Genomic DNA, 25,229 nt, shown 5'->3' with positions numbered 1-25,229 from the left:
AGGCCCAGAGGGAAGCCAGCACTAGCAACGGCCATGGTTTAGCGACTGCTTCCCAGTACCGGGTTTCACCTGCACATCTCACGCCACCTCCCCACCAGGTGGAGCAAGAGAGAAGCCTTTGAGGCCAAGCCGCTAAGCAGCAGCACCTGAGCCCACAGCCCCTCAGCCTTCAGAGCTTAAGCAGCATGGCCTGTGACCCTCAGTGCTATCCAGTCCTTTTGGACCTCAGTGTCTGCATCTGTCCAGGGAGGGGCAGGACAGTCTCATGGCAAAGAACAGGAACTCTGGGGCTGGACTGCTAGGGGTAGAGGCCTCACTCTGCTTCGTGACCTTAGGCCAAGTTATTGCCTTACTGGGTCTCATCTGAACGATAGATCATAAGTCTCTGTACCTCCCTGGGCCATCGAGAGGATTCAGTGAGTTCAAATACGAAAAGTGCTTAAAATGGTGCCCAGCACGTGCAGGTGGTAAGAAGGTATTAGCTGGCACAGCAATGATTATTCCGTTTTGGAGAGTAAGTGGATTCATGTGCTGTAGAGAGCCCAGCTTGTGCCCAGAATATGGGCTCAGGCAGTGCTGCGGTCACAACAGTCTGTCACACCAAGGGACAGGGCGGAGGCTGGATCGGACAATCCCCAGGGGCCTGTCTTGTGGATCCAGTCTGAGCAGCTCGGCAGGACCCACCTCCCCAGGATTTCCCAGTGAGATGGTGTCCAGGGCAGACACAGGCGGCTGGGGCAGATGGGCAGGCATTCTGACCATCTGGAAACAAGGTGGGCCTAGGCCATTAGGTAAGGACAGACCTCACTGAGAATTCCACGGGGAGCAGGTCAACCCCCACTGGTCAGGCCAGTGGCCTTGCGCACACCTCCCCAGCCTCCCCACCCTCTGCATGGACAGCTGCTGCCCACCTTGGCCAGGTCCCCGGGGTTCATCTGGCTCAGCAGGGCCAGCGAGAGGCGGTGGTGGGCAAAGATGGGCAGGTAGTGCTCAGCCGACAGCTCCTCCAGGAGGGCCACCAGCTGGCTCTCCATGCCCTCTTCCTGCAAGACAGACCAGGGAAAAGTGTACCATGAGTGGGAAGGAAGAAAAGAACCCATTGCTTACAACAGGAAATGAAGGGTTTGAATATACACAACACAATACCTAGAACATACTCAGGATTAGTCCTACAAAAACACAAGTGCAGGCACAGAGATAGACGGGCCCGGGGTTCACCGCCACTCTGTCTGCAAACCCCGAAATAGTAAGCGACTTGAACATCCACTAAGAGAAGGCTGTTTCATTCACCACCCTGTCCCTGCACGTGCTGGGCAGACAGTGGCCCCCGGGCACAGGCTTCACTCTACTGTGGGCTCAGTGGTCTCTGCCCCACACAGCAGTGACCAGCGCCTTGTTGTCCCCCTCGCCAGAATGAATACTCCCTCGTTCTCACTTCTGTTGCCACCTGTGCTTGGCACAGGATCTGGCATGCCAGAGTCACCAGAAAGGTAACAAGAGGCAGAGCATAGTGGAAGCCAGAGGTGCTCTGGGAGGAGACCCCGGGCTCCCTGGCCAGGGCAGGCAGCAGCAGTCCTTACTTGCAGCTTCAAGGACAAGGGCTTCTGGTTCAAAAGCCGTTGGTACTGAATCAGCCAGTAATTTTCCTGCCTGGTTTCACTTTTGGCTTCTAACTCCGTCTGCCAGGAATGAAGCAGGCAATGTTAGTTACAAAATGGTAATAAAACCTGTGCTAACAATGATGGTTATGAACTATGCTCCTCTGAGCAGGTGGATGCACTTGGCATTTTATTTTTGATATGCAGTCTTGCTCTGTCGCCCAGGCTGGAGTGCCCAAGTAGCTGGGATTACAAGTGCCTGCCACCGCGCCCAGCTCATTTTTGTATTTTTAGTAGAGACAGGGTTTCACTATGTTGACCAGGCTGGTCTCAAACTCCTGACCTCAAGTGATCCACACACCTCAGCCTCGCGAAGTGCTGGGATTATAGGCATGAGCTACTGTGACCAGCTGGCACTTAGTATTTTACAGAGAACTTTCCCACCCACTTACTGTCCCACCGTTTAAACTATAGAAATGAGAAAGGCAGGAAGCATCACTCTCTGACCGGCTCGACGCTGTACACCTGGTCAGGAGGAGCACCTGAACCTAAGCTTCTGCCACCTGGCACCATACTCCACCACTCTCTGGGAGGGACACCCTCTGTCTGCTTGTGGGACAGCAAGCATTATGCAGCCCAGGTTGCCTCCTGGGTACCAGGCAGGGGGCACTGTCAGACAGTGAAGCCCAGTCTAGAAGCTGACGGTGTCCTTCGCTTCTAGACTGGGCTTCACTGTCTGACAGAGCTGAAGAATGGTCAGTGTGCTACTGAACATGATTCTCTTATTCTACCAATCAGTAACTCTTCATTGAGTATTGTTCTAGGTGCTGGGAATAAAGCAGTGAGCAAATGATGCTGATAACGACCATGGTGACAACAGGCACAGCTGACCTGCTCACAGCACCAGGCCACGCTGTGCACCTACAGATGCCACTCATTCATTCTCACAACTCCGTGAAGTTGATTCCACCTCCCAGGTGAGGGAACTGAGATTCGGGGTAATGAGTACCCTGCCTAGGGTGGGGCCAGGAATCAGGCCCCAGGCTTGTCTTGCTTAGAACAAAGTTGCTTAGAACAGCAGTGAGGGCTGGCATGACATGGGGAGGCGTTTCCCCATCCCTGCTGGGCCTGACTGCCCTTTGGGGGCTCCCCGCTGTGGCCTTGGCCACACCCACTGCTCAGTTCTATCGCTGGCCCTCCCGGGCTGCAGGCCCTCTCTTCTGGCACCCAGGAGCGGACTGGCTGTGTCTTGCTGGGGTGGTGCTTCCTCCCTTGGTGGTGACCCCCAAGGCCTACGAGGGCAGGAGCACCAGCCACAGCACCTGGTTGCCACAGCACAGCACCAGGGCACCATCTGCCCAGTAACCTGATGCATAGGAGATGGCAGCAGGGCACTGTGAGGAATAGACAGCTTTCTCTGATGGGCACAGGCACCACTTGGCTTGTTCAGGACTCCAGAAGAAGCTGGTCTTTCTCTTCTAAACCTATACAGGGGCCAGGTGCGGTGGCTCAAGCCTATAATCCCAGTACTTTGGGAGGCCAGGGTGGGTGAATCACCTGAGGTCAGGAGTTCAAGACCAGCCTGACCAACATGGTGAAATCCTGTCTCTACTAAAAAAAATGCAAAAATTAGCTGGGCATGGTATTGCATGCCTGTGATCCTGTCTACTCGGGAGGCTGAGGGAGGAGAATTGCCTGAACCCAGGGGGCGGAGGTTGCAGTGAGCCAAGATCACGCCATTGCACTCCAGGCTGGACAACAAAAAGCAAACCTTTGTCTTGAGAAAAGAAAAAAAAAACCTGCACAGGGCCAGGTCTAGGAGGCAGCTCAGAGGACGTCTGGTTCATTCACGGTGACTCAGGAATAACTCGATCTTTTCCACCCCAGATGGTGGGCCTGGCCTCTGGTCTTGTTGCTGGGTGCCCCCTGGGTCTAGAGAAGACACTCTCAAGGGGGCCGCTGCCACTCTGAAAGTGTGCCAGCATCAAACTTATTAGGGGACAGGAGACAGCTGGGCCATTCCTACCAAAAGCTTATCAAACAGCCTGTCCTGGACATAGCAAGTCCTGTCCTGGAGTGAATACTCATGGCTGTTCCCAAATACTCAACTACAAAGGAATTCAGAGAGCGTCGCCTGTAAGTTTAAAACCTAGAAGTAATCCACATAACAATAGGGGCCAAGCACAGCCTCGAGAAAGGATGTCAAGGAAGGGTTTAACGGCTTGAAAAGAATGTACGGAAACAGGCTGGTTGTAGAGTACGCACCATGTCCTATTTAAAAGGCAGATACACAAACAGCTATAAAGATGCATCACAATGTTTGGAAAACATGCATCAAAACAGCAGGACAGGCTGGGCACGGTGGCTCATGCCTGTAACCACAGCACTTTCGGAGGCCAAGGCAGATAGATCGCTTGAGCCCAGGAGTTCGAGACCAGCCTGGGCAACATGGCGAAACCCCATCTCTATGAAAAATAAAAAAATTACTCGGGATGCTGAGGTGGGAGGATCGCTTGAGCCCAGGAAGTCAAGAGTGCAGTGAGCCGAGATTGCGCCATTGCACTCCAGCCTGGGCAACAGAGTGAGACCCTGTCTCAAACAAGCAAACCAACAAAAAACAGCAGGAGATAACTCTTGGAACTGCAATTATTTTCCTTTGCACTTTCCAGTTTTTCTTTGATGAACAACTCTTACTTGAATAACAGGTGTTTCTAAAAATGGCCAGTCTGTTAGAGAAAAGCAAACGCATGTGTGATGCTGAGCACAGAAGCCAACACATACCAGAATTTCCCGGAGCTCTTCCTCTCGCTGCTGCTTCTCTTTGAGCAGCTGCTGGAGCAGGTTGCTGAGGGCCCAGCGCTGCTCCGAGACCATCTCCTGCAACACAAGACCACACCCCAAACCACCATGAACTGGCGGCACCTCAGGAGTCCTGCAGTGGCAGGATGGAGAAGGGCTTGGCCTCCCGCTCACTCGGTTCTCTGCCTAACGCCTCCAGGCTGAGCTGGGGGACAAAGCTAAGAGGCCCTTCTGCCCCTCTTCCCCTAAGCCTGCATCTCTCGTCCTTGTGGGGTGAAGTCAGGCATGGGATCCTGGTGATTGATGACAATGGAATGGTAAGAAACATCAAACAAAAGAAACAGCAAGCCACAGGTACCTGCCTTTGGCCTCCCAGACAACAGAGCACATGGGCAGAAGCAAATGGTGGGAACGGGGTAAGGGGCCTCACACAAATGGAGGGGTGTGCAAATCAGAGCCTGGGGTCCTTGTTCCACTCCCGTGCCTGCTCTTGGAAACCCCATGGGGCCCTGACAGGTGTAGCCCTGCTGCTCTTGTGGGCAGGGTCTAGGGTACCTGCCAGGCATGATGGCCACAGCTTCTCTGAGAGCAGCTCCAGTCCCCTCATCTCTGGAGATCATTTCAAAGCTCACAAAGGGCATTCCCTTGCTAACTTAGTCTTCTCCGATGGCCAGATGGCACAGGCTGGACCTGGAGGACAGCTGCCATTTTACGGAGTAGGGGAAGAAGGCCCAGAGGGGCAGAGGCCTGCCTAAGAGTACACAATGCACTTGTGGTACACCTGAGACCAGGTATCCAGACCTCTTACCTCTCACTGCACTGAGGAGTCCATGGGATGACTTGAGACTTCTCTAATGAGGACACAGGGACAGTGACAGACAGAAGGTTCTGCTCAAATGCCTGGCATGGGCACATGTCCTCACACACCACCCCATCCAGCCCTCTATCTGCAGCTGGAGGGGCTAAGGTCCAGAGAGGGCAAAGGGCTGCCCCTCCTCCCCCACCTGCCAAGGTTGTGCAGCAGGGCTGTGCCGAGCCACACCCGGCTCCCAGGTGTCCAGTCCAGGACATCAGCTGCCAGTCCCTGCCACCCTCTTGTCTGTGTGAGCAGGACTGCCAGGCTAAGCAACAGAGACATGGCTGGGCCCTCTCCTCCAGAGATCCCGGGGACACCCAAAAGCTCCAGCCCTGGAGGATGTCTGCCCAGGGGCCTGAAGCATGGCCTACAGAGAGAGACAGAGCTCAGCGAGGGCCCACACCCAGCACAGGAAACAGTGATGGAGATGGAGCGGGAGAGCCTTGGCAATGAAACCCTCCTTCCTCTGACCCTCCTGCCTCACAACAGGCTGACTGCCTCTAACTTCAGCCTGCGCTGGGTCTTCTGGAGCTGGGGGGTGTCCTCTGGTATCACAGCCACAGAAAAACTCTGCCCTCTGTCTGCTGGGGAAGCCCTTGACTCCCAGGGGCTGACAAGCAGCTGCCAGGGGCTGGGAGGGGCATGAGGTGGGGGTCTCAGCATGTGAGGGAGGCAGGGGCAGGGAGCCCTACATACCTGTAGTGTCTCTGTGTCCAGGGACTTCCTCTTTAACTCCAGCTGTGTCAGCTGCAATAACTCAGTTTCTATTAACTTAATCTAAACAGAAGACGAGACAGGAGTTTTTTACTCACATTAACCACGGTTCAGTTTCCTGCTGCTACTCTCTGATGACCAAGTGGGGTCTATGAAGCCTTTCTGGGGAGGCTAGGGAGGCTCTGGAATAGGGACCCTCTAAGCCTGGGAACCTCATCAAGGGGCTTGAACAAGAATTCATTCCTTCATGGCCCTGAGTTCCCGGGGTCATGGACAGGCTTGTCACGGCCAACATTGTTTACCTAGAGCCCAGCACAGGATCTGTCCCAGAGCGGGCACAGAATAAAGACTTGTGCAATGGAGAAGAGGCTTTGCTTGGAGATTCAGGCCAGAGTAAAGCACAGACACAGAACTATCACCCAGCCTCCTGCTGGTCAGGGTCTCTTGTGCCCCTCATCACTGCTGCAGGGGAGAGCAGAGGGTGGTGGAAGTAAGTGACTGAGTAACAATGGTAGTAGTAGATGGTATGTCTTGAGCACCTACTACGTGCTAGGCTTTATGTGCTGTGTACTTTATGTGTAATATTTCATCAATTCTCTGGCTGTTAGGAGGTATTACTGCCTCTATTTTACAGACAAGAAAACCGAGGCTCAGAGAGGTTAAGTCACTTGTCCAAGGACACAGAGCAGGTAAGTGAGAGATCCCATTCTCTGGGATACCCCAGCTCAGGGTTTGGAGAGGAACAGCTGACCTGGTCAAAACCATCTGCAGTGAGAATGTCGGGGGCCTCGAACACTCTCCAGGGTGTGTCTGGTGGATTTCAGCCCTGGGGGGCGTCAGGCCCCACAGCCAGTACTTCCCTATCCTGTTCCTATGACCCTGTGCCCCTCGTCTCTAAGTCCCTATGATATCACCAACCCCCGGTCAGAGGAATGAGCTTCATGTCTGGCAATGTGGAATTGAAATTAAAGAGGGAAACTGAAAAGGTAAATTGGTCCAAAAAGAAAGAACGAAAGAAAGAAAAATAGGGAAAGAAAGAAAAAAAACATGCAAAAAATGTAAAATTCAGTGTGCCGAACATGATGTAGGAGCGTTCCCATAGCCTTAAGCTCACTTCAGCCCCAGCCCCACTCCACAGGCAGTGGCCACCAGGCCACACAGGTGCGCTCGCCCAAGGACACCTCGAAGGTCAGCAGCCACCTGGGGGGGATCTTGTCATGTGAGGGAGGGCCCATAAAGAGGACCTCCTCCTCTTGGGCCGAGGTCACTTTTCAGCAGGAGTCAGGACCACCATGGCTCATGGCCCCACCTGCCCACTTCCAGGGGAAATCCCATATGCCCCAGAGACATATGGGTCTCTGTTGGTCTAAGCTGCAGTAGCGCAGGGGCCTGCACAGGCTGCTTTTCACAGTGTCCTGCCTGGAGCATGGACAGGAGGCGGCCCCAGCAGTCACAGCCACGCTTGCTGGTACGATCCTCACCCAACCCCAGAATAGGAGGCCTCCAGGCACCCACCTAGGATCCCCAACACAAGGCTGGGAACAAAGGGAGGTGCCAAGGGCGAGGCCTCGACCTCTTGCTGGGCTAGCAAGCCAACATGCTGGGGTTCAAACCTCAACTGCTGCGACTTGCTGCCCTGGAGGGATGCCCCACAAGTCTCTGAGAGGGCAGGTCCGGGGCCACAGCCCCAGAGCTCACCTGGCTCCTAATCTGCCGATGCATCAGGTCCTTCTTCACCTGGAGCGCCTCGAATGCAGCCTTCTGCATCGCACTCTGCAACAAAGACCACCGTTCCTCAGCAGGGGCCAGGCCCACACCTTTCCCTACAGGCCCATCCCCGGGAAAAGCAAAAGCTGTGTACCAAGCACCTTAACGTATGGGTTTTGTTTCTGAGAGAGAGAGAGAAGATTCCACCTCACTTGTGTAAACCTTAAAATGATACTAAGGGCTTACTGCGGTGGCCTCTACTTGATGCCCTTCCAGCATCACCCCCTGAATTTCCACCACCATGGACTGTGTGGTGCTTTTACTGCCCCATTTCACAGATAGGGAAAGTGACACTCAGAGGCATGAACCAGCGGTGCTGGGACACACACCCAGCCTATCCAGCTCCCGAGCCCCACTTAACAACAAGGCAGATGCCTCCTCTGAGAAATAGAGAATTTTCCTCAGACAAGCTCTACAGATACTAAGTCAAACCATTTTAGAACAGAGATTGAAGTCAGGGAGGAAGGAGCAAGGTGGGATGACAAACATGCAGAGGACAGAGGAGAAAGGTGAGGGAAGAAGGAAGGCAGCAGCAAGAGTCCCACAGGGAGTGGGAAAGAACTCAGCAGGCCAGTGGTTCATGCCCGTAATCCCAGCACTTTGGAGGCTGAGGCAGAAGGATGCTTGAGCCCAGGAGTTTGAGACCAGCTTGGGCAATATAGGGAGACTCTGTCTCTACAACAAATCAAAAAACTTAGCTGGGCGTGGTGGCCCTGTAGTCCCAGCTACTCAGGAGGTGAAGGTGGATCGTTGGAGCCCAGGAATTTGAGGCTGTCATGCACTGTTATCACGTCACTCACTTATCCTGGGCAACAAGAGCAGGACCTTGTCTTAAAAAAAAAAAAAGAAAAGAAAAGAAAAGAAAAAGCCAAACAGGCCGGGCGCAGTGGCTCACACCTGTAATCACAGCACTTTGGGAGGCTGAGGCAGGTGGATCACCTGAGGTCAGGAGTTTGACATCAGCCTGGCCAACATGATGAAACCCCATCTCTACTAAAAATAGAAGAATTAGTCAGGCATAGCGGTGGGCACCTGTAATCCCAGCTACTTGGGAGGCTGAGGCAGGAGAATCACTTGAACCCAGGAGGCAGTGGTTGCAGTGAGCTGAGATTTCGTCACTGCACTCCAGCCTGGGCAACAAGAGAGAAATACTGTCTCAAAAAAAAAAAAAAAAAAGCTAAACAGAGTAATACACACACTGAAGGGGAGGTCCCTGGGGCCCTTCGTTCCATCCACTCAAGGGCTCTGCCAAGCACTTCCCGAGCACCTTGAAGGAAGAAGAGCAGACAGCAGCGCAGCAGGTCTGGACGTGAGAAGAGGTCAGCGGTCCCACAGCATCTTCTGTGGCCTTCTGACCTCCATGGTGTGGTGACCACCACCTCCTGCCACTTAAGTCCTTCCAGTGGAGCCCCTACACAGGTTGGGGGTGGGAGCCTCCCAGGGAGCAGATGGAGGTGCTTCTGTGGATTTCCCTCAGGTCCCCGCTCAGCCTCTCTCCACCCCTCACCCTGATCACTATACAGTTCTTTCTTTTTGAGATGGAGTCTTGCTCTGTCACCCAGGCTAGAGTGCAGTGGTGCCATCTCAGCTCACTGCAACCTCTACCTCCTGGGTTCAAGTGATTCTCCTGCCTCAGCCTCCTGAGTAGCTGGGACTACAGGTGTGCGCCATCACCTGCCTAATTTTTGTATTATTAGTAGAGATGGCGTTTCACCATATTGACGAAGCTGGTCTTGAACTCCTGACCTCACGATCTGTCTGCATCGGCCTCCCAAAGTGCTGGGATTACAAGCACGAGCCACTGCGCCCGGCCAATCACTACACACTTCCATGGTCACAAACTTCTAGGGTCCCACACCCTGTCTCGGAAGGGCTCTGTGTGGATCTCTGTGCTCTGCCCTGGCTCCTGGGCCTCCCTCCTGAGCCCCCACCCTCAGGCCCTGGGCAAGGGCTCACCTCCTGCAGGATCTGGCTGATGGCTTTGTTCTGATCCATTTGCTGCCATGACAGAATCTGCTGGAACCGTTCATCCATTTCAGCCATGCTGCCAGAAACACAGCAAATTCATTCATTCTTGGAATGTTTCCTAAGCATCTACTATGTGCCAGGCCCCTCAGAGTAGACCAAGATAATCCATTTCTTCAATGGACCTTACTCATGGAGCACCTGCTGGGAGCCAGGCCCTGGATGGGGCACAGACACTGAGTCTGTCTGAATACCATGGCCTTGAGGGAAGGGGATCGAGTTGGGAGCTGGGAGACGCTTCCAGGTCCTCTCACCCAACACTCCACCAGAATACCCTCCATAGCACCCCTGGAAGTCGATGCCTGGCCTCTGCCCAGCCACCTCCTTGGGTGCAGAGCTCCCGCCTCCCATGGGTGATGAGCCACTGGAGTGTGACAAAGCTGTTCTTCGTGGGATTCTCACCCTGGTCAAGGAGCAGCTCTCAGCCCTCCAGACAAGGCGGGTAATTTGGGCACAAGAACCTGCAGCCTCACGTATATCTGTGCTATGCTTTGGTACCATCTTGGTGTGTTTCTGTTTGTTTGTTTGTTTGTTTGTTTGTTTTGAGACAGAGTCTCACTCTGTCACCAGGCTGGAGTGCAGCCATGCAATCTTGGCTCACTGCAACCTCCACCTCCCGGGTTCAAGCAATTCTCCTGCCTCAGCTCCCAAGTAGCTGGGATTACAAGCGCCCACCGCCATGCCCGACTAATTTTTTGTATTTTTAGTAGAGACGGGGATTCGCTACATTGGCCAGGCTGGTCTCAAACTCCCAACCTCAGGTGATCCACCCACCTCGGCCTCCCAAAGTACTAGGATTACAGGCTTGAGCCACTGTGTCCGGCCACCATCTTGGTTTTATTTCATAATAATAGCAATTATTTTTTTCCAGTGAGGTTCCTGCTTCAAGAGAATAGCAAGTATGTATTGGACCTTTATGCACTAGATATTATGCTGATTAACACTTATCAAATCCTCCACCAACTGTACAGGTAGGTTCTACGATTCATCTGATAAGAAATTTGAAGCCCAGTGAAGGAAAGAGACCTGCCTGAGACCTCGCGGTTAGTAAGCAGAAGTGGAGCCTGTATCCAGCTCTGCCTGACCCCTGGGCTTGTAACTCCTAAGCACAGCATCATACAGCAGGAAAGGGGCTAGAAATTCCCACATCTGCAGGGACCCAGGGGAGGCTGGCACAGTTCAGGTACCCTGGAGGGTGGGAGCTGTGCCAGTCACCTGCATCCGGGAGAAGAAACAGGGCATCCGGGGCTTCTGTCCTGTCTGTTTGGGGCTCCTGAGCACTGACTGAGTTTTCCCCACTGGCTCTGCTGGGCGCCTGTGGAACCTCGAACAAACCCACAGCACCACAGTGAGCACAGAGAGCCCGAATCCAGAGTAGGCATAGGCAGGAAAGCAATCCCTTCACTTACCGCTCCGGGCATCCCACCCCTAACCTCAGGGGTCCTTGGAGACAGACTGACAGTGCACCACCACAATCAAGAGCACAACCCACCCCTCTGCCAGGCTCGAATCCAGGCTCCGCTACCTGCTGGCTGTGCTTCCTTGGGTGTGTTATACAGTTGCTCAGAACCTGAGTTTCGATTGTAAAATGGGGATAATAACAACACAGTCCCTCCTAGAATCAATCCAAGAATGCGGTTCATCACTTAGCCTAGTGCCTGCCACACAGGGAGCGCACAAGAGATGGGAGTGACTGTTAGCACTTTCTCACAGCCCGGCGCTGAATCATACATCTGGCTGGAAACTCAGGAACAGCAGCCATCACTTGCACCTGACGGCACAGCTGAGGCTGGGGTGGCCCAGAGTGGGAGGTTTAGCGTCCAGCTCTCATGGTCCTGGGCCCCTAGCTGGCTCCCCCAGCTCCCTCACCTGGGACTCCTCTTCCTTACCTTACCTGGAACAGGCCTGCTGGGCCAAGTTCTGCCTCTGAGATTCGTAGGCCATCTGCATGAGCCGGTTCTTACAGCGCTCAGTCAGCATCTGCTGCATGGCGGCTGCGGGAACATGGGGTGGGGACAGCCTCAGTGGGGGCGCTGCTCCTGGGGCGCCTGGGCAGGGATGCAGCAGGGATTTCCACAGGAACTGAGGAATAGGCCTTGAGGCCTCACCTGGTTACCCACCTGAGAGTCACCTCAAAAAACCCTTTGTTCTTTTTAACTATAAAAGCAACTTATGCTTGGGAGGCTAACTGTAAAGCACTGAATAGCACACACAAAAACCTTCTGTGATCTTGTCATCCAGAAATATTATTCCATTTTGATACATATTCTTCTAGTCAATCTTTATGCATATTTGTGAATTTAAAAAAATGAAAATAGGCCAGACATGGGGGCTCATGCCTGTAATACCAGCAATTTAGGAGGCTGAGGCAGGAGGATCACTTAAGGTTAGGAGTTTAAGACAAGCCTGGCCAATGTGGCAAAACCCCATCTCTACTAAAAATACAAAAATTAGCCGGGAGTGGTGGTGTGCGTCTGTGATCCCAGTTACTCAGAGGAGGAGGCAAGAATAGCTTGAACCTGGGAGGCAGAGGTTGCAGTGAGCCAAGATCACACCACTGTACTCTAGCCTGGGCGACAGATTGAGACATTGTCTCAAAACATAAATAAAATAAAATAAAGTGATGGTAAATTTTACATTATGCATATTTTAAAAGAAAAAAATGAAAACGACATCCCACTTCCCACTTTTTACGAACGCTCCCCATGATAATATGCTAATGGGATGCTAATACGGCACAGTGCCACAGCACATGGATCGTCAACATTTATTTAAGTATCCTCTATCTGGGGGCATTTGGACTTTTGTTTGTTCGTTTGTTTTTGAGAAAGGGTCTCGCTATGTTACCAAGGCTGGAGTGCAATAGCGTGATCATAGCTCACTGCAGCCTTGAACTCCTGGCTTCATGTGATCTTCCAGCCTCAGCCTCCTAAAGCACTGGGATTACAGGCATGAGCCCCCTCAAGCCTGGCCCATTTCCTCCATTTTATAGCTAAGAAAACTGAGGCTTGGAAAAGTTGGGGAGCAGTAACGTCCCTAAAATCACATGGTGGGTGTCTGAACTGGAACTCGAAATACACGTCTAGGCTGACCCCACAGCCTGTGCTCCATGGTGGGATTTGATAACCCCTTTCGAGGGCTAACACTCAGCACCCTCCATGTATGGCCAACAGAGGGTGGGCCATCCACCCTGCCAGCCCAGCCAGAGGGCAGCGTGCTCACAAGCTCCCCATCCCACAACTCACAGGCAACCTCACGTCGCCGTAGGTTCTCAGTCTCCTCCTGGGTTATGGACATCAACTGTTCCATTCTTATTCTAGAAGAAAATCCGTCCATTCATTCAGCAAATTTAACATTTCCAACAGGGAATCCCAGCAGATGAGCACCACCTCCTCCAGGAAGGCCTTCTTGATTTGCCAACCTAGACCTGGATGGGCTCTCTAGATGCCTACCGCATCACATAGAACCCTTGGGACCCAGTTTACCTTTAGCCTATAGTTTGAGTATCTTGTGTAAAAAGATGGACACTCCCTTAGAAAATTAGCAAAAGAAGTAAATAGCCAATGTTGAAATTCAAGCGATCAATAAACATCTGGAAAGATGCGTAACATTACTGGTTACTACAGGAAGTAAAATCTTTTCATTTACTAGGCTGGTTATTAAGAAAACTGGTAACTGCTGGTGACGGTGACGGTGGTGGAGAAATGGGCACTTTCCTACCCTACACTGCTGAGAGGAGTGTAAACCAGCAGAATGTTTTTTGGAAGGTAAGCTGGCACCTAGCAAAATGTCCTTCAAATATTTCCTTCACAAATAATCACATGGCCAGGTGTGGAGGCTCACACCTGTAATCCCAGCACTTTGGGAGGCCAAGGTCGGGGGATCATTGAGGTTAGGAGTTTGAGACCAGCCTGGCCGACATGGTGAAACTCCCTCTGTACTAAAAATACAAAAATCAGTGCGCCTGTAGTCCCAGCTACTCAGGATACTGAGGCAGCAGAATCACTTGAACCTGGGAGGTGGAGGTTGCAGTGAGCGGAGATTGCAACACTGCACTCTAGCCTGGGCTACAGAGTGAGACTCTGTCTCAGAAAAAAAGAAAGATACATTGTTTTCCCTTAATGAGGAATATTATTCAATGAGACATTTAGTGGCTGCAAGTTATTCCTTTGTACATAATTTATGTAACTAAATAATTTTCCCGGAAATGTGGTTTTCTGACTTTTTTTTTTTTTTGTAGCTGGAACCACAGGCCCCTGCCACCACTCCTGGCTAAGTTTTGATTTTTAGTAGAGACAGGGTTTTGCCATGTTGGCCAGGCTGGTCTCCAACTCCTGACCTCAAGTGATCCACCCAACTTGGCCTCCCAAAGTGTTGGTATTACTGGCATGAGCCACTGTGCCTGGCCTGAACTTTTTATACTAGGAATAGAGTTCGACGTTATATATGTAGCCTTATTCGTGTCTGAATGTTTCTCAGGAGTGTACATACGTTTAAATAAACTTGAAGGCAATGATTCTTTGTAATTAAACATCTTCTAAGGAAGTGAATCTCCTTACAGCTTCAGGGAAACATCCTGGCATTCATCTCTGGGGAATCACAAGACACTCTCCACAAAGCTGCCCTCCCCTGAAAGAACATTTACCTTTCATTTTCCAGCGATTTCAAAATCTCGGAACTCTTCTTTTGTCTGTGGAGAAAATCATAAAAGGTCCCAGCAGTCACGAGCAGGCCTGTTTCCAGCATCGCCGCACTAGCTGTGCAGAGGGGCTTAGGAACTGGGCTGTGGGCACCTTAGCTCCACCACCTAGGAGCTCTGGGTTCTTAGCCAGTTACTGAAACCACTCAAGTCCCACGTTTCCTCACTTATGAAATTAGAAGAATAAAAAAAACTCAGCTGGGCACGGTGGCTTAAACCTGTAATCTCGCCACTTTGGGAGGCTGAAGCGGATGGATCACTTGAGGCCAGGGGGTGGAGATCAGCCCAGTCAACATGGATAAATCCTGTCTCTACAGAAATTAGCCAGGCGTGGTGGCACAAGCCTGTAGTCCCAGCTCCTCGGGAGTCTGAGGCAAGACAATTACTTGAACCCGGGAGGCAGAGGTTGCAGTGAGCCAAGATTACACCACTACACTCCAGCCTGGGTGACAGAGAGAGACTTGGTCTCAAGCAAAGCAAAGCAAAGCAAAGCAAAAGAAAACAAAACAAAACCAATCCAGCTTCTTGGTGTATTTGTAAAGAGTAAATGAGGAAATAGACGTAATGAGCTTGGCACATAAGCACCCAACAAGTGACTGGTTTCCTGAACTCACAAAGGTACTTGGAAATTGACAGGTGATGGAAGAACAAGTGATTCAAGGTTAGAAAAAGGAGGCCTGGAGGTAGCAAGGCACGTGGCTAGAGGCTGTTTGTGGAATCTTCCTGCAATGGACCCCCTCGATAGACTTCTCAGGTTTCTTGAGATCTCTCTGGCGCCACTTCTCCCCAGTCCCATCAAGATCTGCTCTTAGTAGCTCCTACCTTGAACAGGGTGTGTTAAGGCAAATCTCACTATAGGTAAATAGCTGACCTCAGTACAATGGGTTATGTAGAAGCCAAAATATTGGAGCAGGATGTGATCCCAGCTATCTTGTCAAACCCACTCACTTTACAGACGGGAAGCTTGGGGCCCAGTGGGGAAACACTTGCCCGAGGCCACAGGTCCAGTCTGTAGCAGTTTCATGACAAAAAACCAGACTTTGTAATGCCTGTGTCAGATGCTTTTCTCTGTACACTGGTGCCAATTGAAGTACTCAGACTGGATCCTGACAGGGGTAGGCCTGGGGCAAGAGCAGAGGTGGTGAGGGAGAAACTCGCTCCTCCTGGCTCCTCAGGGAACTGCACAGGGGGAAAAACTCTGGGGTGGGGCTGAGGACCAGAGCCCGACCTCTGATTCTCCTGTAGCAGCTTCTGGATCCGGCTGGAGATGTTCCGCTCTGTCTGCTTCAGCTGCTCCTGCAGCCGCTGCCGCTCTGCGTCGAGGTGGCGCTGGCGCTCACTCAGGCCCTGCTCCAGTCGGAACTGCTCCTGCAGCAGGGGGCAGGGGTCCTGAGCCCCTGGGACCCCATTCAGATGCCCCAAGGGGTACTGACTGGGGTTAGGAGGCTGGCTTTCCTACCCTGCCTTGCCAGTCCTTTCTATGTGACCTTCGGCCAGCTCCTCCCACTAAGTCTCAGAGTGTCCATGTGCATATGGGGAGGCTGGTCTAGGTGATCTGTAAAGGCCATCCTAGGTGCCAACAGATGGAAGGAAGTGACAGCTTCATCCCACTGCCTTTCCACATCCCAGGGACCTCGTTCAGAGACAGGAAGCCACTGGCTGGGGGATGCAATTAGGCTGGGCCCCAGCAGGCAGCTCACAAACCTCCTTGACTGTCTGAAGGATCTCATCCTTCTGGCTGCTGCTCTGCTGAAGGAGCTGGGCATGCTCCCGCTGCCCCAGTTCCAGGCGCCGTTCAAACTCGAGCTTCTCCAGCATCTTCTGTTCCTGCAAGACACAGATCCTCAGTGACTGTCAGCACAGGCCCTGGGGGAGTTAGGACATAGAAGTAGGGGGAATTGGCCAGGTGCGGTGACTCATGCCTGTAATCCTAGTACTTTGGAAGGCTGAGGTGGATGGATTACCTGAAGTCAGGGGTTTGAAACCATCCTGGCCAACATGGTGAAACCCTGTCTCTATTAAAAACACAAAATTAGCCAGGCATGGTGGTGCATGCCTGTAATCCCAGCTACTTGGGAGGCTGAGGCAGGAGAATCGCTTGAATCTGGAAGGTGGAGGTTGCAGTGAGCTGAAATTGCACCACTGCACTCCAGCACTCCAGCCCGGGCAACAAGAGCAAAACTCGATCTCAAAAAAAAAAAGAAGTGGGCGGAATCAACCCCTCAACACTGACGGTGCAGGCTGCAGGTCTTCAGGCTGAGCAACCCCCACTCCCGTCCTTCCGGGGCCCAAATGAAATAAAACAAGCTGTTCACAGGCAGAGGCTGGTGGTTTAGAGCTCGGTGCTGGGCTCAACCCCTCTGAGCTTCAGTCTCTGCGCCCGTCACACGGATGCTCTACCACCCACTGGAGGCACATCAGGATGCAGCAGACTGTGCTTGTGGGAGGAAGGCATTACTGTGACCTCTAATTCTGAGCTGGGAAGAAGTCATTTTCTCAAATATTTGATGAGTTGAGATCTTTAATGAGAAAAGAGTGACAGAAGAGTAAAGGCGTTTTCTTACCTTCCTCTTCTCATAGTCTGAGAACCTGTTCTGGGAGGGAAAAAAGACAGTAGTCAAGAGCGGGTGGCAGTAGTGGTTCTCACTGGCATGGGCCCCAGGAACCCCGGGTGGCCTGACATTATACAGACTCTGGCCCATCCCAGACCACTGCCTCAGAAAGGCGGGGTGGAGGGATGAGGGGATCAGTATTGATCAAGGGCACCGGGTGGTTCCAGGGGACAGCTGGTTAGTACCCCTGGGATGCCACTGTGTGTGTAGCACCATAGCAGGGAGCTCTTCAGGACAGTTCTGGAATCTAGCACTGAGCAGGGACTGAGCTCAAGAGCAGAGCAGGAAATGGGATATGTGATGCCCACGGATGTCTGTGTAACACACCTACAGCACCCAGCTCCAGTCCACCAAAATACTCACAATGCACAAAGATGTCGGTACAACTTCCTGCAGAATTATTCAAAAGAGCAAAAACACGGGAAATAACGTATATCAACATCTGTCCATCAGTCATGGTGCATCTATTCAGTGGACCATTACACAACTGTCAACAGGGTGAATGTGTGTGACCCCTTGTGGGTAGCATGATTCTGCTTTTACAAAAACATCATCAAGAAAACTCAACTCTGAGCATATGTGTGTAGGTATTGAGTCAAAGGAAGGACAGTCGTTGATCAGTCAATGATAACTATCTCCAGGCAATGGAAGTGCACAGTGGGAAGGCTGACATCCACTTAGTGTTTGTTAAAATTTATAACGAGCAGCAGGAATTACTTCTGTAATTAAACATCAATAATACAAGTTATTTTAATTTTTTTTTTAGATGGAGCCTCACTCTGTCACCCACGCTGGTGTACAGTGGCATGATCTCAGCTCACTGCAGCCTTGACCTCCTGGGCTCTAGTGATCCTCCCACCTCAGCCTCCTAAGTAGTTGAGACGACAGGTATGCACCACCATGCCTGGCTAATTTTTTGTATTTTTGTTAGAGACAAGGTCTTGCTATGTTACCCAGGATAGTCTTGAACTCCTGAGCTCAAGTATCCGCCCGACTCAGCCTCCCACAGTGCTGGAATTACAGGCGTATGCCACTGAGCCTGGCACACAAGAACTTTTTGAATGATCCTTCTTTTTTTTTTTGAGACAGAGTTTCTTGTTACCCAGGCTGGAGTGCAATGGCGCGATCTCGGCTCACTGCAGCCTCCACCTCCTGGGTTCAGGCAATTCTCCTGCCTCAGCCTCCTGAGTAGCTGGGATTACAGGCACACGCCACCATGCCCAGCTAATTTTTTTTGTATTTTTAGTAGAGACGGGGTTTCACCATGTTGACCAGGATGGTCTCGATCTCTTGACCTCGTGATCCACCCGCCTCAGCCTCCCAAAGTGCTGGGATTACAGGCATGAGCCATTGCACCTGGCCTTAGCCTCCCGAGTAGCTGGACTACAGGTACTCACCATCACACACGGCATTTTTTTTTAGTAGAGATGGGGTTTCACTGTGTTGGCCAGATTCTTGCTCTGTCTCCCAGGCTGGAATGCAGTGGCGCGATCTTAGCTCACTGCAACCTCCGCCTCTTGGGTTCAAGTGATTCTTGCGCCTCAGTCCCTGAGTAGCTGGGATTACAGGTGCATGCCACCATGCCTGGCTAACTTTTGCATTTTCAGTAGAGACAGGGTTATGCTATTTGACCAGGCTGGTCTCAAACGATCCACCTGCTTTGGCCTCCCAATGTTTTTTCTACTGGGATGGTTTTCTTCTTATTGATTTGAAAGAGTTCTTCCTATGCTCAGTCTATGAATCCTTTAGCATGTGTGTGTATTGCAAATATTTCCTGAGAACATAAATTGGCACCATTTCCCATACAGCCTTCTCCTTCCTCTAATTTTTGCTGAACTATCAAAAATAAATAAATAAGTAAAAATCCCAAATGCATTCCCAGCAGCAGTGGAAAATGGGAAAGGGTAGCATCTAGGAACCAGAGATTAAGAGTCACTAGAAGATATGAAGACAAATGCCCAGCAGCTGGCACTCCCACCTGGTGATGGCCTCCCCATCTACCAGCCAGCCAAGGACCCTGGATCGTGAGCCTTGGGGATGGGGCAGAGGGTGCACCCAAGCTAATGTGGCAAACCCTTTGAGCCTCCTCCTCTGTGTCATCCTGTGTTAGCTCACAGGACCTGATGGGGCCAACCTATCACTGGTGTTAACACATGTGCCTTTCTGACTCCTTCGTTAGACCCAGAGCATGGGCGGGGTGGGGTGGGGGTGTCCTGGACAGTGAGTGGCATTTGGTCCAGAAGTATTTGCTGAGAGATAACAATGAACATTACAGACATAATCCCTATTCTTTCACCAAGGTTCAGGAGGGGGAGACAGACATTAGATCATTTCCTGTACAGCTCTTCATCAATTTAGCTCTGTGATGAGTGCTACCAAGAAACTGTACAGGGCACTCTGAGGACAGACAACAGGAGACCTGACCTGGGTTGGAGCTTCTCAGAGGATATAAGTTTAAACTGAGAACTGAAGGAGGCCGAGTATGGTGGCTCACACCTATAATCCCAGCACTTTGGGAGGCTGAGGTGGGAGGATCACTTGAGCCTGGGAAGCTGAGGCTGCAGTGAGCTATGATCATGCCATTGCACTCCAGCCTGGGCAACAGAGCGAGACCATCCCAAATAAAGAAAAAAAAAAGAGGATAAGACAAGTGAGTGGGGATATTCCAGACAGAGGGAGCAGCTTGTTCAAAGGCCTTGATGAGGGAACAATGGTGGTTAGTTCAGGAAACAGCAGCAGGGGACAGCTTGTGGTTGGCAAGCTGGTGGGGTGAGGCTGCCACAGCAGGCTTGAAAAAGTAGTTCAGCTCATTGGGAGGCCAGTTCTAGTTCCATGGAAGAATCTGGGAGCTACAGCTCTGAACCAGCCCCTCCCATTCCCAGCTTCCTCAACACACACACGCACGCACACACACACGCACGCACGCACGCACGCACGTGTGCAGCAGGCTGGCTTGTCTTACCTGCCACTCTACTTCCTCCCTTGAGACTCTGTCTGTGGGCCCATCAGGGCTGTCCCGAGAGTTGGTTCCATCTTGCTCTAGAACTGGCAGCAGGTACTGAGAAGGAGGGTAGTATTCTAGCCCCGACTCTGTAAGAGATGGGACACAAGCTGCCCAGGAGGGAGGAGACAGCCGAGGTACCCAGATACACTTCCTCCTACCGCTGGGCAGCCTGCCCTGCCCCGACTCAGCCACTGCTCTCCTCTTCCCTAGCCTGGGCGCACTGTGTTTTTCACCAGTCCTAGCCCTGGGCCTGGAATGTAGCAGGTGCTCAGTAAATGGCAGTGGAGTGAGTCAATGGGTGCCACATAGGCCTTCCACCTCTTTACCATCCAAGTGAGAATGAGGTAATGAAAAAGGCTGAGATAAGAAATGAAACCTGGGTCCTGACAAAGAGAACGTTTTTCTTCTTTTTAATTTTTTTCTTTCTTTTTTTTTTTAGATGGAGTCTCACTCTGTTGTCCAGGCTGGAGTGCAGTGGTGCAATTTCAGTTCACTGCAACCTCCGCCTCCTGAGTTCAAGCAATTCTCCTGCCTCAGTGTCTGGAGTAGTTGGAATTACAGATCCCGCCACCACGCCCAGCTAATTTTTGTATGTTGGCCAGGATGGTCTTGTACTCTTGATCTCAGGTGGTCCACCTGCCTTGGCCTCCCAAAGTGCTGGGATTACAGGCAACAGCCACTGCACTGGCCAAAATCTTTCTTTTTTTTAACACAAGGTCTCAGTCTGTCACCCAGGCTGGAGTGCAGTGGTGAGATTTTGGCTCACTGCAACCTCCACCTCTTGGGCTCAAGTGATCTTTCCACCTAAGCCCCCTGAGCAGCTGGTACTACAGGCATGTGTCACCATGCTGGGCTAATTTTTGCATTTTTTGTTGAGATGAGGTTTTGCCACGTTGCCCATGTTTAACTCCTGAGCTCAAGCAATCCACCCGCCTTGGCTCCCAAAATGTTGGGATTACAGGCGCGAGCCACCTTGTCCAGATCCAAAATTTTTTTAAAGAAAATAAAGGCTTTGGTCTAGCTTAGCCATTGATCAGAGTGTACCCTGGAATCGCCTGCTGCTCGAAGACTCTAATTTGCAGATGTGTGGCCTGGTGGCTATGATGTGGCCTGGTGGCTATGATTGTAGCTGCCCCCCACCGCTTTCTTTTAAACTAAAATATAACATACATACAGAAAAGAGCATAAAATCTCTCTTTTTTTAAAGATTAGTCAAGTGTAGCAGTGAGCCATGGGGAAAGAGTAGAACAAGGACTTCAATCTGTAACTGACTGTGAGTAATCAGCTGAGGTAACTCGCTGCCTTTGGGCTAGCCAAGAGCACAGAATCTTCAGGCACAGCTTGATGAATGTTTAAAGGTGAGCACACGCTCATGACTAGCGCTGGTTCAGAGCTCTGTGGTAACTAACAGGAGAACATACTACTTTGTGTCTGGCTCCTCGCACTCCACATTGTTTGTGAGATTCATCCAGGTTGTTGCAAGGAGCAATGGTTCATTCTTTCCAGACGCTGTGTGGTATCCACATATGAGTATAAAACAGTTTAGTTATCCATTCTACTCCTGAGGGACATTAGAACTGTTTCCACTTTGGACTGATATAAATAGTGCTGCTATGAACGCTTTTGCACATGGCTTTTGGCATTTATTCATATGCATTTCTGTTGGGCATTGATACGGTCTGGCTCTGTGTTCACACCTAAATCTCATCTGGAATTGTAATCCTCATGTCTTGGGGGCGGGACCTCATGGGAGGTAATCAGATCATGGGGATGGTTCCCCCATGCTATTCTCATGGTGGTGGGTGAGTTCACATGAGATCTGATGGTTTTGTAAGGGGCTTCCCCCTTCATTTGGCACTCATTCTCTCTCCTGCTGCCCTATGAAGAGGTGCATTCCACCATGATTGTAAGTTTCCTGAGGCCTCCCAGCCATGTAAAACTGTGAGCCAATTAAACCTCTTTTCTTTATAAAGAATTTCTTTATAGAATTGGGAATTCTACAGGACCGGTGGCTCACACCTGTAATCCCAGCACTTTGGGAGGCCGAGGCAGGTGGATCACCTGAGGTCAGGAATTCGAGATCAGCCTTACTAACACAGTGAAACCTGTCTCTACTGAAAATACAAAAATTAGCCGGGTGTAGTGGCAGACACCTGTAATCCCAGTTACTCAGGAGGCTGAGGCAGGAGAATTGCTTGAACCCAGGAGGCGGAGGTTGCAGTGAGCCTTGGTTCACTCCAGCCTGGGTGAAAGAGCGAGACTCCGTCTCAAAAAAAATTGGTAATTTCTTAATAGCAGTGTGAGGATAGACTAATACAGGCATATAGTTGGGAATGGAACTTATGGGCCATAGGACATCTGAATGTTCAGCTTGAGTAGATATTGAGAGTAATTTTTAAGGTAATTTTCAATTTATACTCCCACTCACAGTATATGGAAGTTCCTGTTGCTCCCACAACTTTACTAATTCTTGGTATTGACAGTTCAATTTTGGCCATTTTATTTTTTGTTTTTTATTTCTGGTTGACTTGTCAGCAGGAAGTTCGTTTTTTTGTTTTTTGTTTTTTTCTTTGAGATGGAGTTTCGCTCTTGTTACCCAGGCTGGAGTGCAATGGCGCGATCTCGGCTCACCACAACCTCTGCCTCCCGGGTTCAGGCAATTCTCCTGCCTCAGCCTCCTGAGTAGCTGGGATTACAGGCACGCGCCACCATGCCCAGCTAATTTTTTGTATTTTTAGTAGAGACGGGGTTTCACCATGTTGACCAGGATGGTCTCGATCTCTTGACCTCGTGATCCACCCACCTCAGCCTCCCAAAGTGCTGGGATTACAGGCGTGAGCCACTGTGTGGATATTCTCTTTTGTAAAATTCTTAGTCAAGTCTTTTACTAATGTCCTTTCCTCATGGATCTGTAGGATCTCTGTTTATAGTCCAGACACCAGTCCTCTGTTGTATATTATATGTATTATAAATATCATCTCGAACTTTATGGCTTTTCTTTTCTTTCCCTAAATGGTACCTTTTGAGGAAGAGAAATTTTGATTTTTTAAAGTTATTTTTATTTATTTATTTATTTTTAAAGATGTGGTTTCACCATGATGGCTAAGCTGGTCTTGAACTCCCGATCTCAGGTGATCCACCCACCTCGGCCTCCCAAAGTGATAGGATTACAGGCGTGAGCCACCTCGCCCAGCCGATTTCTTTTTTTTTTTTTTTTGAGATGGAGTCTCATTCTGTTGCCAGGCTGGAGTGCAGTGGCGCAATCTCAGCTCACTGCAACCAGTACCTCCTGGGTTCAAGTGATTCTCCTGCCTCAGCCTCCTGAGTAGCTGGGGCTACAGGCGCATACCATCATGCCCAGCTAATTTTTACATTTTTAGTAGAGACGAGGTTTACCCATGTCAACCAGGATGTTCTCAATCTCTTGACCTGGTGATCTGCCCACCTCAGGCTCCCAAAGTGCTGGGATTACAGGGGTGAGCCACCATGCACAGCTAAGAAATTTTGATTTTAATTAAACCATTTATTTATTTATTTATTTGAGATAGGGTATCGCTTTGTTGGAATCTTGCTCCAGGATGGAGGGCAGTGGCATGATCACAGCTCAGGATGAAACAATCCTTCCACCTCAGCCTCTCAAATAGCTGAGAACACAGGTACATGTCACCACGGCTAATTTTTATATTTTTTGTAGAGACAGGGTTTCACCATGTTTCCTAGGCTGGTCTCAAACTCCTGGGCTCAAGAGATCCTCCTGCCTCAGCCTCCCAAAGTGCTGGAATTACAGGTGCAAGATACCATGTCTGGCCTTAATTAAATCTAATGTACCAATTTTTTATGATGAGTACTGCCTGTCCCCTGTTTAAAGAAGAGGTTAAAGTTCATTTTTCCCACAGGGACATCCAATTGATCCAGGATCAGCTACTGAAAAGACCATCCTTCCCTACGGCTTTGCAATGGCCATGGTAAGTCAGGTCACCATAGGCATGTGTGTCTTGGCTGCATTCTGAAAGTCCCATAGGTGCCCTGAACCACTAAGAACTTCCAGCCTGACGGGCATCCTGCTCTCCTCCTCACCTCCAGCCAGCGCTGGCTCCGGTGTTAGCTCCTTCTGCTGTGGTCTCTCTCCTGCATGGCCCTGACAGCCCCTAACTGGTCCCCTGTCCTGTCCTGCACTCTTTCTCTCCTCCTCCAACCCCTTCTCCTCTCTGCAGCCTAATGACTGATCACATGCTCTCCCACTGGACACTGGGCCTGGGCACTGTCTCTGGCTTCCCCCGTCTCTCTTCTCTCTGCTTCCTCACTCCAGCTACACCGGCCCTCCCTGTTAAACTTCCCATCAAGGCCCTTCCCTCCTGTTGGAACAGCCTTCTGCCTTTTCTAAGTCCTAACCACGTCTCCATGTCAGCAGAGCCACACTCTCAGACAGGCCTTCCCCATGGCTCCAACCTGCATCAGCCGCACCACTGTACTCTCATAACCAGTCTCTAACTATTTCCCCGTGTAATCATCTGTTTTGCCAGACCTCGAACTGCAAGCAGATAGGCACTATGGCCATTTCTGTCTCTGCCGTCCCCCAGCCTGGGTTGGGACAGGGTGACTGTGGGGTCATGGTTCCTCAGTGTGGGGAGGAGGCAATGGTTTGGCTTTACCTTTGCAGAGGAACTGCAGGATGGCTGCGGTGCCGGCGCTACACACCTCTGGCGGCGGGTAGACCATGGTGGAGGCGTCGAGGCTCAGCATCTGCAGACACAAGGGGAAATCGCTCTACCATACCATTCACTTCACCAGCACAACCAGAGACTGCCTGATTTCCTTATCAATTTGTGTGTTGTCTGTCCTCTCTAACCAGCAGGCACGGCAGCAGCGTTCCCAGTACCCGGGATGGCTGCAGGCAGGCAGCAAACACTCAGATCACTTTTTTTTTAATTTTTCTGAGACAAGGGTCTCACTCCCGTTGCCCAGGCTGGCTCGACCACTGCAGCCTTGACCTCCCCAGGTTTAAGTGATCCTCCCACCTCAGCCTCCCGAATAGCTGAGGACTTTAGGCACATGCCACCATGCCTGGCTAATTTTTAAATTTTTTGTAGAGATAAGGTCCTGCTATATTGCCCAGGCTGGTCTCAAAGTCCTTGGCTCAAGCAATTCACCTGCC

The 25,229-nt window shown here is 51.0% G+C and overlaps 1 protein-coding gene across 16 annotated transcripts in view; it reads right to left on the bottom strand.

Moving 5' to 3' along the window:
• LRSAM1 (leucine rich repeat and sterile alpha motif containing 1) overlaps positions 1 to 25,229 on the bottom strand; it is a 46,988-nt gene that overhangs the window by 5,627 nt on the left and 16,132 nt on the right. For 4 of the 16 annotated variants that reach the window (XM_035258173.3, XM_078327572.1, XM_035258170.3 and 1 more), the window contains 14 exons: positions 24,727 to 24,817; positions 20,033 to 20,160; positions 17,023 to 17,052; positions 16,163 to 16,285; positions 15,687 to 15,826; positions 14,405 to 14,449; positions 13,005 to 13,075; positions 11,654 to 11,753; positions 9,691 to 9,778; positions 7,666 to 7,740; positions 5,950 to 6,030; positions 4,380 to 4,475; positions 1,581 to 1,679; positions 912 to 1,043 (listed from right to left, as the gene is read on the bottom strand). In XM_035258173.3, the coding sequence (XP_035114064.1) occupies positions 912 to 1,043; positions 1,581 to 1,679; positions 4,380 to 4,475; positions 5,950 to 6,030; positions 7,666 to 7,740; positions 9,691 to 9,778; positions 11,654 to 11,753; positions 13,005 to 13,075; positions 14,405 to 14,449; positions 15,687 to 15,826; positions 16,163 to 16,285; positions 17,023 to 17,052; positions 20,033 to 20,160; positions 24,727 to 24,817 (1,299 nt within the window). The remainder of the gene's footprint in view (positions 1 to 911; positions 1,044 to 1,580; positions 1,680 to 4,379; positions 4,476 to 5,949; positions 6,031 to 7,665; positions 7,741 to 9,690; positions 9,779 to 11,653; positions 11,754 to 13,004; positions 13,076 to 14,404; positions 14,450 to 15,686; positions 15,827 to 16,162; positions 16,286 to 17,022; positions 17,053 to 20,032; positions 20,161 to 24,726; positions 24,818 to 25,229) is intronic. The other 12 variants (XM_035258184.3, XM_078327590.1, XM_035258177.3 and 9 more) reach the window with 7 other exon arrangements.

The sequence above is a fragment of the Callithrix jacchus genome, chromosome 1 (assembly GCF_049354715.1).
Source record: "Callithrix jacchus isolate 240 chromosome 1, calJac240_pri, whole genome shotgun sequence".
NCBI classification, from domain to species: Eukaryota; Metazoa; Chordata; class Mammalia; order Primates; family Cebidae; genus Callithrix; species Callithrix jacchus.
Note: the sequence above shows the minus strand (reverse complement) of the source record. Positions and strands in the feature narration are given on the sequence as shown.